Below are 16,036 nucleotides of genomic sequence, written 5' to 3'. Positions count from 1 at the left end.
TATATATATATTTTTTTTTTTTTTTTTAAATCATTCACATGCAAGTGAGGCCTCACCTTTTCACCTTTTATTCTTTTCTCTTATTATGATATCATTTCTGAAACCATAAAACTCTGAAAATTTTACATAATAAAAACGACACGCTTGATTTACGGACGACGCGTTAAAACGCTGAGATATTTCTGCTAGACTCGTCCTGGAAGGTGTTCATCATCATCATGTCTCTCCTCCAAGTCTAGCCTCCACAGAGCAGAATGACTGATGGGAAACGAGACACTCTCAGGACGAGCTGCGTTAGTTAACGCATTCATTTTTCCCCCCTTCACAAAGCTACGGGTCGCCGTGGCTCACACAGTTTTAAATCCAACAATGTTTTATCACTTTTTACATTAACTCTATCTGGATCTTTTTACAGTGAATTGCTGGTAACTCGGAATAAACGGCAACAGTTTTAACACGTTTGACCTCGAGTCTGCACCTTCTATGTCTAAATTGTTAATTTCAAAATGTATTTAAAAATAAACTCTTAAGGCAAAAAAAAAAAGAAAGTGAGATTTATTTCTTCCTGAAGTAAAAATATAATGGAAACAGGTGTATTCTCCTCCATCAGATCATAACGTTGTGCCCCTTCATGGCTTGCAGCTCCCCGCAGACAATATAAATATTCTAGTTATAAAGTAGAAACTATAGATAAATGCTGTCTAATAATCAATTAAACACTGCAGATGTCAATACTTTGTCCTTATGTTTTAATCTTTGAGCCGGACATGTGACTATTTGTGCTTGATTTTTGTGTTTTAGCTCTGTTTCAGAAAAAGCAGAAGTTCTGACGATCGTTTTCCATAAGAGGTCACGGCGTTTTGAAACGGAGCAACATCCTTGCCTAATTGACTTGACAGCCTTGCGTTCATACTCTGCCATGAAGCTAATCAGAGACTAAACAAACACCATGAAAACACAATGTTGAAGCTTTTATGAGTCACATGCTCATTGTAGATGAAAACAAAGGCGTGCAACTGTGCACTACCCGAAGTTTAAAGCCTCTATTGTTGTCGCCTAATTGCTCCCTGCGTGTTTTTCAGGAAGCCTTATCAGAAGGAGGAGAAGAAAAAGAAAAAAAAAAAAAACTGAATGAGGACCTCGGACTGTTTGCGACCCACGCAGCTGGGCAGAATGAAGCGATTCCCATTATTACACTGAGAATTATTGCTCCCCCTCCTGTAAGACCCCCATCCAGTTCGAGCCAGGATTACTATTTCTGGCAATGTTTACCTCAGGAAGGAACTTTCGCAGATTTAATGGGACCTGGGCCATTGTACACAGACTTCTGTATGGCACGCTGCCATCATTTCCACAGAGAGAAGAGAGAAACGCAGAGAGGGCTATGTCTAAAGTCAATTCAAAACATGATTGTCCCGTTTATGTGACCCTGAGCACATCACGTCTGTGAGACCATGAACTCTCTCAGAGGCTCTGTGAAGACAGTTTTCACTTAAAGCTAAAGCAAATTCAAAAATGTCAAACAACAACTGTTTGTCTTTCTTATCTAGTTTATGTCTGATGATATCACATTAATGAAGACTTTGGACAACACAGGAAGGCCTTTCAGCAGTCATGTCTTTTTAAACTTGTCGCACATTATTAACACCTATATATTAATGTCAATTAAATGTACATTTTTTGTTTTGATTAGTTAAGTTTGACAGGTTTAAGTTGCCTGACAGTACAAATACTAAATATGAATAACTTAGTGAACAAGGTCTTCTTGTGGCACAGAAAATGTTCCAGCAATATTATGTAAAAGCACTAAGGAGTGTTTGAAGGCTGTGACTGAACAAGCAGCTCCCCCAAGTGTCTAAAATCTCATTTCTGCAAATGTGGACTTCATTTAATTTTTCACCTTAAACAGATCTGCTTAAATTTGACTTATCGTCTATTTTTTGTTTGAATATATAAGGATGATGACTTTTTCTTTAATACTTTATACTAAAACCAAAATTATCTTAACATTTATAAATATAAATTTAGCTGTTATATATGAAGAAACTGTGTATGTGTTGAACAAGTACAAATTATTTTTGTCTTATTATTTATTTATTTAAAACTTTTTGTATATCTTTATTGTTAGAAAATGTACCCGACATGTAAAATATAGCGGTTTTTATTAATGTCAAAATATATTTTAAAAAAAAGAAAAAAAAAGAAAACGTTACTTCTTTACATGTCAGAAGTTTTATGCTCTGACAAAATGTTTGCACTATTATTTTTACATGGTTGTAGCCTGAACTAAACCTAATAATTTGAAAGCTCGGAGAAAAAGTCCTTTTTAATCTCATGCGATAAAGACTTAAAAAAAAAGCAAAAAAACAGTTTCACGGAATTTTATTATCAATAGCTAGCAACAGGTTTATTAGGTCACCAATAGCTTTTTACATGAATGAAAACAATAGAATAATGTCCAATAAATAACGAAGAACAACTTGAAGCGGATTCAGAATGTGGGAGGACAGACCGCCCCCCCCCCCCATCACTCTCAGCTCGGTCAAATTTAAAACTATCAAGTGGTCATTAGCTGGACATTGGAGTGGTAGACTAACCACACTCACCTCAGCCCACCCTCAGTTGTAAACAACTTGAGGATGGTTTGCTTTAATGGGAGCTTTTAAATATAATAGTGACTTGGAGACGTGGGGAGATCCGTGTGCTTACATTACAGTCGCTTCTTGCGGCTCTGCAGCCCTGCACTGCGAATACACACACGGTTAATGCGCAAGAAGTGATGCTCCCATACATAGAAAAACTAACTGGATAGAGTAATATTAAGCTTCCATTACAAGCGAATAATTTCTTTATAATAAGAGCAACAATGCCAATTATGGGTTAAAAAACATACAAATTAAATACATCTGGTGTTTTTGTTTTTTGTGCAAATAAATGAATTTGAAACCCTCAACGCCAGATTACAAAAAAACAGATAACTTTTCTATCTATCTATCTATCTATCTATCTATCTATCTATCTATCTATCTATCTATCTATCTATCTATCTATCTATCTATCTATCTATCTATCTATCTATCNATCTATCTATCTATCTATCTATCTATCTATCTATCTATCTATCTATCTATCTATCTATCTATCTATCTATCTATCTATCTATCTATCTATCTATCCGTCTGTCTCAGGGGACAGTCCACATTATCCTAGGGGACAAATTTGTCCAGCCAATGGCTACTGGAAATGGTTTTCCCCGCTCTGTCCCTGGAGGCTCGTTTATGTTGTTGTGTCCATCTTTTATATCTATTATTTTATTTATATGTGAGAGGCTGCGGGTCCAGATCCAGCTGCTGTCAACAGCAGAGCTCAGGACATTTTATGTTTTGGGCAAATACGGAACAGTTTGCTCTTGCTATATGTAATCTTTTTAATTAAAATGTTAATGCACAAAACATGTCTCTATGTTAGTTTAACCGCACATCTAGATGTTGAAGTTTAGCGAGTATTTTAGATGCCATGATTTTAAAGCATGATGTAAATGTATCATGCAATTTCAGTTTTTCGTTTCTTGCGGACATGAAGGTACGAATCGAGGACGAGACTTTTCTTTTTTAGCAAAACACCGCCACCCAGCGGCTATAACAATCATTGCAGAGACGTTACTGCGTGTAATTTACTTCATATGGGGAATTCCATCTATTACGATATTTTTAAAGCAAAGTAGTGTTTGTGTGCCGGTGTGGCACTAAAAATGTTCAAAGTTTTTAAGCTAATGATAATTTTGCTTGATATTAACATCAGTTTAATAAATTACTTTTAGCAGACACATAGACCAGAGTTGAGAGCTGCCTCACTTACATGTTCAGTAGAAGAAAATATTTAAATGGAAATATTTATTTAAAATATTTGAGAACAAGAAGACTTGTTTGAGTCAGTTTAATTCATCTGCGTGTTTTTTACCCTGATTCAATGGGAGGAGCCCAATTTAAACTAAGGCGACTATCAGTCAGCTTCAATTTGAGGTAGAAAAAGTACAGAATTAACTGCACTTTGTTCTGAAATATTTTAATTTGGACAAAAAAGAAGTGCTGGCTAGCACTTTTAAAGAAACTAAACATAAAATATATATATATTTTAATAAATAACTGCTGTACATTCATTAGTGGATCGTAGAGCTTTGATCTGTGCAAACAGCAATAAGTGGAAGTTTTTGAATTTGACTAAACTCAGATAAACCTGCTTGAATTGATTAGTGCGGACAGCTGCAGGTGTTCTACACAAACAGCTCGGTGGTGTGTTTACACACTGGTGCTTTTCTCTCTCTCACATGTTCAAAGATCAAACAAACATGTGGAAAAATGTTCCAACATATGCAAATTTCTCTATCTTTTCAGTTATTTCAAGTCCCTGTGAACAGTACAATCAGCAGACAGCTCAATAATATGTGGAGAGTCAACTTTATGTCAGCATGCAGAGTATAAAAACAGGCTTAGCAGATGAAAACATGGTGTGTGGGATTTTGAGCTGGAGCTCCTTTCTAATGCACCAAATTAAAACCCATCAGTATGTGTGTGTGGTCAGTTAACACACGATGCTCCTCTGTCTTGCTCAATTAAATTCAGCATGGTTTCACATACAGTTCTCAGGGGATCTCCGGTTTTGACCTCTGACCTCCACCAAAGCACGAAAAGGATCTTTGGAGGCTAGTTGGCTTGACAAAGTGACTTTAGAGCCGTGTGTTCGTTTTTTCAATATTCGGTATTATAAAATTAACTATTAGTTTGCAAAATGTCCAAAAACCTGAAACTTTACCACATTGTGTCACATTGTACTCATATATGCAAAGCAATGTATATACTAATGTCGTGCAGAGAAGAAAAAACATCACAGCTGAATGTCTTAAGATACATGTTTATTATTATTCAGCATATTCAAAAGTCTTTCTTTACAGCTAAATTGATAATGGATTAAATTTAAAATGATCTAGAAACTAAATGGTAGTAAATCTTTACTTGTAAGATGTAAAGTGTGGGATTTTTGTGTACGTTTTATTCTATAAAATCTTCAACTTTAACACATGCACATTTGAGTAAATATATAAAAGGTCCCTTTTTATTCTTCACTGTGCAGTCAATAACAGGGCACTCTTGAAGCTCTGAAAAATAAAACATGTCAGAGTTTTCGATCATTTCCACGTCGTTAATTTTAGGAATCACCCCAACTGGGATTTTTTTAAAAATTGGCAATACGTTTCTAAAATACCTGTAGTGCTATTTAAAAGGAAACATAACGACTGCCTCTATAGAAGCAGAAAACTTGGCACAACAAATGAAATTTTCTTATTTCAGACTTGACACATGAGATGTCTTAAAAAAAAAATTTTTTTTTAAAAATACAGAAAAAGAAGTCATGTGGGGAGTTTTTTTTCCCTAAAATGTGCACTCTAGTATGTTTGCTGCAAATACCAAACTAGCTTCTCAAGCTTCTTTTCTAAAAATAAGAGCAAAAATAATTAGAAAAAACTACATAAAACATTTTTTGGCTTCTTTAAGATTCCCTAAGAAACTAAAAATTCCTATTACACAGAAACACTTCCTTTAAAATGTTGTGATGTTCAAGCTTTTCAGTTTCTTCCATTTCTAGCTTGTAATTGTCTGACATTTTGGGACAAGAACAAATTCAAACAGAATAATTAACCCTTTCATGCATAGTGGTCACTACAGTGGACAGCTTTCTAAAAGCCATTTTCTTGTGCTTCTTGTGGATTTTTATGTTATAAATGCACACAGACCACTGAAGTGGACACTAATGCATCATAAAATGCACTACTGATGGCCATCAACTACTGGCCATCAGTAGTTGATGGCCAGTAGTTATTGCATTTACTTATTGCATCAGTAAATGCAATAAATTACTTTGTTAAATCCAATATGGCCGACAGACAAAAAAAGCATGCCAACCGGCCCGGTCCCTCCTTCTACTGTAGACGACTCTTGCAGGTAAAAAAAAATATTGACATCAGATCACCTCTAGAGAACAATAGTACTGATGTTAATTTTCAAATAACTTAGTATTTGGAGAAAATAACTGAACTAAAAAAAATTTAAAAAAATTGGAAAAAAAAATGTCAATATTGACTTCACTTTCAAGTGTGGGGAATACATTTGACCTCAAACCTGGAACCCTTTTCCAGTTATAAAGAAAAATAAGTGCAACAAAGAAACTGGCAGTATAAGAAACACAATACCCAAGATTTCTGTAAATCTTCCCAACTTCTCACCAGAAGAAGATGCTTTTAAAATCTAGTTAAAGTCAGTTTAAAATTCTCTGTCTTTACATTTTTATGTGAAATCAGGATTTCTAAGCACTTTTATCTGGTATAACCTCCACTTGTATCATAGGGCTCCCAAGATTTCTGTAACGAGCATTAAACTTTATCTGCATGCCGAGCAGTTATTTAGGAGTGATGCCAGTAAGCTGGCTTTAATCTGAAATAAAGAATAATTTGGAAAAGCACTGCTTTTTGCCCATGTAATCTCAGAGATCCTCAAGATATGAACCCTTTGAAATACCAGGACGATTTAAAATTCAGATTAAAGATTGTCAATGGGTCTCTCAGCAGCATATTAACCCAGACAACACAGTATCGGTTCAACAGACAAGGTTGCCCTCTCAAACCTAAATCCTGCTATAAGTGTGTGAAATGTTATAGGAGAAGAGTAAGTGCCATTCTACAGATAAAAGGGGATTGTACAAATTATTCACAGCAGGAGGACTGATAAGTGCCAGCAGTGACTTTGTTTTTCTTTCTTCCTGAATGAATGTATGAAGTCAAATCGATTTGTCTTTAAGAAAGTGTTGTCAGGAGACTCAAGTTCTCTGCAAAAAAAGAAAGCTCCCCCCCCCACCGCACCCAAAAAAATGTTAAAGAATTACTTTTAAAAACAGTTTCATATTACAGCATTTTATGAGATCAGTGAAAACTTGAGGCATGAACAGAAAATGCATAAAGATGCCTGACAGCATTTACAGGAGCTGCAGTTTCTGTGGAACTGTTTTTGCCGAGTGTTTCAGCTCAGTTTATGTGTCTTCACTGGCCGGCACCCTTCCTTCATTCAGCAGTCTCTCTCTTTCCGCATCGCTGCCTTCATCGTTCAGGTTCATCCTGGCGGCGCACCACGGTATCCTGGCCAGCAGGGGGCGGTGCAGTCCGTTGTAGAGCGCCGTGCCCGTCAGCAGGACCAAAAATCCCAGAACCTGCAGGCCGTGAAACTGCTCCCAGCCCAGGGCCAGGCTCACCACCCAGATGACCAGCGTACGCAGGCTGTCCAGCACCATCCGGGTGGTGGCGCTGATCTCCTTGGTGACGCTGATCCCGGCGAAGTTGAAGAAGGCAATGCTGACCGTGTTGCCCAGGAGAGCCAAGAGGATGAGGGGCTTGTATCCGATCTGACAGAAGGCGTCGAGCGCGTCCTCCAGGACCTGCCGAGGATTGTCGCTGAAGTCCCCGACGTGGATGAAGTACATGGGGATGAGCAGCAGGGAAAGGACGACAAAACCAAACAAACCTGACGGTAGAAAACACACATTTAACCAGCTGTTTAAGTGAAATCAAACCAATATCAGCTCAAATTTCACCTAATAAAAAAAAAAAAAAAAAAGTTTTTGTGACTTGAGTGGTGCATACCAAAGTAACTTGTTACAGCTGCTGAGATCATTTCATCAGGATTTTAACATACAGAATTTATGAAATTAAAAGGAAATCATAAATGATTTTGCAATTTTCTAGCCTCTTTCCGTTTTTACCTCTAGCCATCAACTCTGATCAACTTTTCTAATGCCCTGCTTGGCCCGGCATTACAAACTCCTTACAGGGGCGGTAACCGAGAGTGCCAATTTTTCGGGGAGCCTCAAATGATTTTTTTCCCTTAGGGGTTTTGCAAATATTGCACATTACATAAAACTCACAGTATTAACATTTTGGGATTTTTATGATTATAAGCAATATTCCAGTATTTGAAAACTAGTGAGTTATGGTTGATTTCTTTGGGAACAACATGGAGTTATTGACTAGGGGACATATTAGACATATCATGCATCAGTTCATACCTGCTGATTTATAGGACTACCTGTTAATTTACATTAGGAAATCATCAACACAAGGTCACTGGACAGTGAAACAGAAGTGTGTTTGTTGCAACAGGCCTACTGATAGCTGAGAGAAGACCTTGAAGGTACATTTGTGCTCCGTTTCTCAGCTCTAAGATGATTATATTATTGCAAACAGTGGCTACATGAAATTCCATAAAGCTTACAAAATGCCGTCGGACAAACTAATACATCAAGTAACGGTTCAGACGCAGTCAATACCCAGTAAATGACTAATATAAGCTTAAAATGCAAATAATCATAAACAAGTCAATTTTAGTGATAGTTTTCCTTCAGGTATTTTTGCCACAAGTATCAGTAGATGACAGATTAATTGTCCCTTACCTGCCTGGTGTGTTTTTTTGGTATTCATGTCGCTGCCGAATTAGTGAACCTTTTTAAAGATTATTATAACATCACTTTTGTTGTTGTAGCTTACTTATCAACTTGTTTACCTTCAGTTCCAACGGCTCGAAGAGGATGCACATCGTGCTTGTAGACAAACTTTTCCTCCAGCACCATCTGCACCGAAACGATGATCTGAGCCATGATGATCAGGAGATCACCTGCAGAGCAGAAGGTGGACTTCAACTTTACTTTAAATCTAATTAAAAACATTTTGTCTTTATGCAAGGATTTTGCCTTAGAAAAAGTTTTTACCTGTGATGACATCAGTGAGCTTGTGGGAGTCATCTCTGTGGCCGCTAACAAAGTCGGCGAGTCCAACTACCACCAGGCCGAGGATGGTGATGAAGATGCCAAGCCACTGGCTGGGTGCGAGCCGACGACCCAGAAAAGCTACAGACAGGAGACCGGTGAAGATGATGACGGCGCCGCGAAGCATCTGGAAGCTGGAGGCGCTCGTCATGTTGAGAGCTAGAAGAGAAAAACAGTTCTGCAAACAAGACTCTAGAATTTAATGAATGCAGATCAACTGCAAAAAGTTATTTTATCCAATTAATGAAGAGAAATGAATTATTGATTTGTAATGTCCGATTGAAATTGTAGATTTCCAATCAGTCTCCTTGACTGAACCAGGAAACAAACCATACGAACCGCTCTGGTCGCTCTGCTGAACTTACCAACATACATGATGGACGTGGCCATCATGTCACACATTGCAGGAGGGAAGAAGAGTAGAGGGTTGAAGCTCTGGCCGACATTCATTCTCGGCTCTGGGCTGCGTTTGTCATGGAACAGCAAGATGTAGAAGACGGCGAGGCAGCTGAACTCGCCCAGAAACATTCCCACAGCCTGGAAAGAGAGAGACACATTCACCAGTGATTTAACTTAAATCTCACTTCTGCTGACAATGTTTCCCTGCACAGCAGTTTACTGAATGCTAATCTAATGCTAGCATTTTTCCACTACATTTTGATATGACTTGTTGATAGTTCTTAACATATTTCTTTGTGGTTTCCAGGCATTCCTTTGTGATAACACTTTAACAGAAGTTGTTCTCCTGCCTCATAAAATTACTACTTTATGAGGTCACACTAGTCAATTCAGTCTCGCTTTGACTGAACATAATTGCAAAAGGTGGAAAAGACCTACACTGCTCAGTAAAACACTGATTCTTCAGTGCAGGAGAATATAATAAGTTGAAAATACTTCAGATAGACAACCAGTTTATACATCACATGTGCCCTTTTCTGTGAACAAAATTTCTATCAGCTCCTTTACAAAATGTTGCCATTTAAAGCACATTACTGTACCTGTACAAACGGATGGGAGAAGGTGTGTTCAGGGTTACCATGGCAACCCTTTGCTGAGAACATGTCAGCCCATCTGTCAGAGAAAAAACACATCATGCAGATTGGTTACCGACACACAAGTAACCCGTAAAGCATGATAGCGGTGAATGTTTCGACTAGACTTCAAAAGACGTCAGGAAGCAAATACAGTAAAAATAATGTCTGACATACAAGTGTGAATGTCAGCAGGCCAGACTCACTGCAAACGCAGACAAAATGGTGATGACGTTGCATTTTACTTGTGTGGTTAATGAGTGCTTAGGTCATCATAAAGCCTTTGGCTAGTCACAAGAAGCATGACTGACACGCGAGAGTCGTGTCCTCGCATGTCAGTCAAGATTCAAATGCTCGCTTAAAATCCATCAGATCAAAATCTACAATAATCTGTTTTACAGCATCACTTTGCTTTTACATACGTTTCCACAGCACTTAAAACAAAATGCAAGCAGCCGCAGAATGACTGAGTTGCCATCTCTGCTGCCGGGAAGCAGCTCTGTGACAGGTGAGCCATCATGTGACTGTAGTGAAATCTAACCTGTAAGTAGCAGAGTTCCCCTCTGAGCAACATGACAGTGCAGGGATCATTATCATAATTTTTTCTTTTCTTTAGAAGCAAGTATTCTTTTTCAATAGAACCCGACACGAGGAAATGGAAGCGAGAGACAGGAAGGATAACGCTGACATCACAAAATATTGGAGAAGTTAAAAAAGCCAAATGTTGGGTTTCTCCAATGTGATGCACTTTCTATAGGCTCCTATAGAAAAAGATTATTTAATATTTAAAAATAGAATTGTTGATCATATGTACTTCACTTTCAGGCTGTTGCTCAAGAAAACCAGATTATTCTATGACTTTAGATGGAAAAAAGCACATCTGTGACATTTGAAAGTTTACAGTCAGACTGCAAATGAGGCGTTTCTAGTCAAGAGTTCCTCCTTCTTCAGCCTCAGATTTTAGTTTTAAGTCCAATCAAGACACATTTCAGTCCTGCTTCATAAACAAATAAAGCTAAAAGTTCACTTTTGTTTTAATTCATTTTCTTTAATAATGCTGAAATCAAAAATGTTATTTTTATAACAGTTCCCAAGAGAAGAGTTTAAGCTTAATGTGACAAATGATTAAGACGAAGAAACTGAAGGCATTACATAAGTTTCAGTAGAATATTTCATAGTTTGCTGTTTGAATAGATTGGAATTTATCATTTTGCCTCCGTTTTAATTTTTCTTTCAGTGAAAAATGTATTCTTGCTACATAAATCTTTAATGACAAAAGTAATTAAATATTCATCATTTTCTACTCTGGTTATTGGAAGTGATTTCTGATTAGGAATGTGCTAATTTCGCTTGGATGACGACAAAATGACTAAATAGGCTAAAAAACAAAGCATACTTGTCATTTATTAAAAATCAACACAAAAAAAACACTATAAAAATAAATTTTGGAAGGTAGTAAATATTACTCATTAAAACTTTAGTTAGATTTGTTTACGAATGTAATTTTTGATAATCTTTTAACTCCAACAGCATATTTTCTTATACAAATCAAACATTTTGATTTGTATTGAGCTGAAAATTTTGGTCTAGTTACAGTTTTTTTAAATTTGTCATGTATGCTGCCCAGCTGAGAACAGCGAATATGTTTATGTGGGTTGTAAATGTATTTATATGTCAACTTAGCCAAAGTCACAAGACTTGTAGTTGATAAAGTTTTTGTCTGGGAGGAAAAATATTGGTTTGTGTCCAACATTTAACTAGTATATTAACAACACTAATGCTGAAGCCAAACTTGCTAAAAACCTGAGCTTCTTAACTCGGAGGCTGCTGTTGCCAAGTAATTGTTGTTTCCAGGGGGGAATAAATTAAAAGTCTTGGTAAAGTTTAATTAATTCAAGAAGTCTGTAAAGAGGCAGATTAAGATATTTTAAATCGATGCCCTGATCCCTGAAATGCTGAACTGAATTAATTAGAGTGAAATTAGTTGAAATATAAACGCACTGTTGCTGGCAATTTTTCCCTTTTCTTTAAGAAAAATAAAATGCATTTATCTAAATGAATAAAGACCTGTAAAATTTACATAATTTCTGCTCAAAAATAATTAAAATCTAGCGAAATAAAACATAAATGCAAATTCTAGCAGTTTGTTTTATTGTTGGATATTAGGCTCGATACTGAGAATTTTACGACCAAATGGCAGCAAGTCATGCGTTGACCTCAGTGTACCATATAGTTAGCAAAGCAAGGCTATTCATTTGAAGCCCTGCGAAGTAATCGAGCTTCATTCAGCACAGGTGCCTTAAACCATCTTAGAAGAGATGACCAATGCTGACAAACGACCCAGTTTTTGCTCACCACAAGGTAAGCAAAAACTGGGTCGTTTGTTTCTCATTAGCAACAGTTTCCTGTCTAAACCTTATCAACAGGAACATCTGCGTCAATATTTCACTGACTGCTGATGCTTTTTACACGAACATCTAAATAGACGTTGTTTGGCACCTAGCTTGACAACAAGACAAAGTATTTTACTATCTGGCGTTAACTGCTAACGGCTAGCTACATCTGTGTTGTTGGGGGAAAAAAAACAGAAACACGACTTAATGTATGAAACTACTAATTCACGTAGATAAAACGGAAGAAAATAAGTGTTGAATTTATTATGTTGCACTAACCTGATTTAAGTTATTCAAGTATAATGTAACCAACTAACTATAAACACGTAACACTATTTAAAAATAAATAAAGTTAAATTTACTCACTTTGCGGATAAGGTGTTGATGGAGCCAGTGGTGAGCATCAGCCCCGCCAGGAACAGCTGATATTTTGTCCAAGCCATGTTGGAGGACAGAAACGAACCTGTAACACAACAACCACCGAGCTGTGTGCTCTCTTTAAAGGGAGCCCGGTTGTTTATTGATGCACTTTCCGCATACTCTCCGCTGTCTGTGAACACCACATGACAGCTCATAGTCAGCTGACCTAACGGCGTGCTGCCTTCACGGACATCCGGAAATGACGGTTAGCAGAAACTCACTTGATGTGACTGAAAACTGCAATTCTGATTATTGATTCTCATCAAGATGGACTCGTGTATTTTTTTTTTTTATATTTCACTACTAAATACTACAATTGAACACAATAAGTCCAAACTGTGGCAAACTACAAATCAGTCTTTTTAATACATGTGATTTTTTCAAGAACAGCTTTTTTTCAACATTCTTATTCATTATACTTAACATTCATGAGTCCAATTTGATTCTCACCAGAGTTGTAGACTTCTGCAGCTCCTCAAGAGTTACCACAGCCCTCTTGGTAACTTCTTTTATGATCTAATTGCCCAGCATGTTACATTAAACAGCCACCTCATGGTTGGTTTTCATGTATTAGTTTTTATTATATTATCTGCTCCTATTACTGATATTGTTAGGTTTCCTTGTCATTTATTGGACCAGAAAATAAACAAAATAAATAAATAAATAAAGACCTGAAACATGTCAGAACCTTACCTGACATGTTTCAGGTAAAGCCCTTGGGCCATGACTCTTTAGGTACACACCCATCATTAACCCATAACCTCAGTAAGAACTTTCTCACAACTGCTTTTTGCCTAGGTATTAAACTGTGAAACTAACAAATACAGAACATTGTTCCAATTCTTTAAGAATTTACAAACTGCTGACTGATATTTGCTATAGGCCTATATATACAAAAAAAAAAAAAGACTCCAGAAATCAAAACATTTTACTGACATGTTTTATGTTCCACTCACTTGTTTGGTGGGCTTTGGGGCGTCCTGTTTCTGAGGCAGATTAAATTAAATAATATGAAGAAGCAGAACAACAATAGCTGCTAACCGTGTTAGCCTGAAATGTGTTATTTTCCACAATTGATTTTAGTTTAAGTAATTGCCACTAAGACATTAATCCAGTGGAGGGCAACTCCAGGCCTCGAGGGCCAGACTCCTGCAACTTTTAGATGTGTCTCAACTTCAGCACACCTGAGTCAAATAATGAGGTCGTTAGCAGGACTCAGGAGAACCTGACTGCACTTAGGAGGTGATTCATCTGTTGGATTCAAGCTGTTGGACCAGGGAGACATCTAAGAGTTGCAGGACTCTGGCCCTCGATGGACCAGGATTGCCCAAATTTGAGTTTACATCATTCTTTAAATTTATTCTATAAAAGTTTGAATAGTTACAAATTTGCATTTGATGAAAAATTAAACACCATTGGGTTTGAGCTTAATATAATATTTTTTCGGTATTCAAGATGGGTTGATATTTTAATAGCTGATCCTATAAAACTAGATTTTAGACTTTTTTTTTTACACCTACATGCATCGACCGAACACTGCAGAGGAGGAAAATAAGGCTGCGTGGACAGCAGGTGGAGTCAAAGTCTAAGGATCCATCAGGTCTGAAAGTGGGACCACAGTATTTTCTTCCCCTGTGTGGCCTCACGTGGTTTAAAATTAGAACACAAATTCTACTTTCCATCTGGAAGTGGCATTTTATGAGGTCAGTCTGAGGCTTTCTGAACCACACAAAGTACAGGCTATCATTCAATAAGGGTTTAAGGCAATTCAGTAACTACTAGTAAATAAAAAGTCATTTAAATGGGTAGGAGGAAAAAGAAGTCGCTATATAAATAAAAAATTTAAAAAAAACAACCTTTGCCCGGATGCTTGACCTGCCCCTGTTTTGAATTCAACACTGACGTTGCTTTAGAGATATTTTCAGTTTTGTGCCTCTGGTGTTAGAGAGTGCTAAAAAGGACTCCTGGTGATTTCACAGACAACATATGAGAACAAGAAGTTATTGGCTGATACTTCATATGAAGTGTGTCATCTCTTCTCAGGAAACAGCACTAAAAGCTCAAGACACATTTCACTGTCACATTTAACAGTCGTAACTGTGATAAAAATGAAAATTAGCACATGACACCCAAAAGTTGGAGGGTTCCTGTTGGTCTACATGCTGTCGTATGAAATTGTAACATTAAAATCTGAGCCTCAGTTACTGTGATGCATTTTAACCAGAATGTGGAAGTTTCACCTTCAAGGGTTTTTCTGTTTGCTTTCTGCTCAGTAAACTGGAATACATCTTAGTTCAGTGGAAAGAGACACACAGCAACCTTTGTCAGTTCTTTACCATAGGAAAAATATTTCAGTAGAGTTTTTTTTTTAATGACGCTTTCCTGTTTTGATGAAATATAAACTAAAAAAACAAGTCCAATTTATTAAGTATCTTATGAAGAAATGTTCATGTATCAATGTTTAAAATATTTGTTTCATCTCTTGAAAAGAAAGGAACTGAATTGTACTTCAACAGCAAAATCAACCAGATTTTACACATTAAACAAAAGATATCAAAAATGTTTCGGTAGAAAAGAAATTAGGACATCCTATCCCATTTAGCTGAAATAAATCAGCTCCTTGTAGTTACCTACCACTCTCTGTCTGAGGAAACTTGATCTCACTGCTCACTTTCAGCTGTGAGATATTTGAGGCATTTCTTGCACCTAGAGCTGGTTTTGAGTTACCGCACAGCATCTCAATTAGACTGAGGGCCGGACTTTGACAACGCCCAACACTTTAGTTTCAGTTTCTTTATTTCTCTTAATTCTCAACCAGACCTTTTATATATTTGGGTCATTGTCGTGTTACATTGTTATTTCTTTGTTATTCTCATGCACCTTCCAATAAATAGTAAATGGTGAGCTGACCAGGTTCTGCAGCAGTAAACCATCCCCAAACCATGACATTTCCAACTCTGTGCTTCACAGTTGGCATGGTGTTCTAATTCTAGAGTTTATGCCAAATATATCCTCTGTTCTGGTGTCCAAATATTTTGAATCAATCCAGTAAAATGTTATTTGAGAACACCTGGTCATTATCTGCATTCTCACATGTAAAGTTGAATCTAGCCTTTATATGTTTTTAGTGAGCTAAGGTTTCCTCCACACAAATCTCCTTTTATAGTTATACTTATGCAGCAAGGCAATGCACATGGCCACATCGGAAACAATGTTGTATGTAGAGTGTGCCCCCTTGTGGATGACAAATGACACACATGTTGAGATTAAAAACAAAAATCAATGACTAAAAGTCAAAATAACTTCAGTACTATCTACTTTTATTAT

At 37.0% G+C, this 16,036-nt stretch overlaps 1 protein-coding gene across 1 annotated transcript; it reads right to left on the bottom strand.

The window, feature by feature from the left end:
• Positions 1-6,943: 6,943 nt before the first annotated feature.
• Positions 6,944-12,886, bottom strand: slc35f6 (solute carrier family 35 member F6). Its single transcript, XM_008397510.2, has 6 exons — positions 12,656-12,886; positions 9,864-9,936; positions 9,231-9,402; positions 8,809-9,024; positions 8,604-8,714; positions 6,944-7,568 (listed from the first exon to the last, which is right to left on the bottom strand). Exons 1-6 carry the CDS (start codon positions 12,862-12,864, stop codon positions 7,081-7,083), a joined length of 1,269 nt encoding a protein of 422 aa, XP_008395732.1. The 5' UTR covers positions 12,865-12,886; the 3' UTR covers positions 6,944-7,080.
• Positions 12,887-16,036: the final 3,150 nt, after the last annotated feature.

This window comes from Poecilia reticulata, linkage group LG21, assembly GCF_000633615.1.
Source record: "Poecilia reticulata strain Guanapo linkage group LG21, Guppy_female_1.0+MT, whole genome shotgun sequence".
NCBI classification, from domain to species: domain Eukaryota; kingdom Metazoa; phylum Chordata; class Actinopteri; order Cyprinodontiformes; family Poeciliidae; genus Poecilia; species Poecilia reticulata.
The sequence above is the reverse complement of the archived record's forward strand: the minus strand, read 5'-3'. Positions and strand labels throughout refer to the sequence as shown.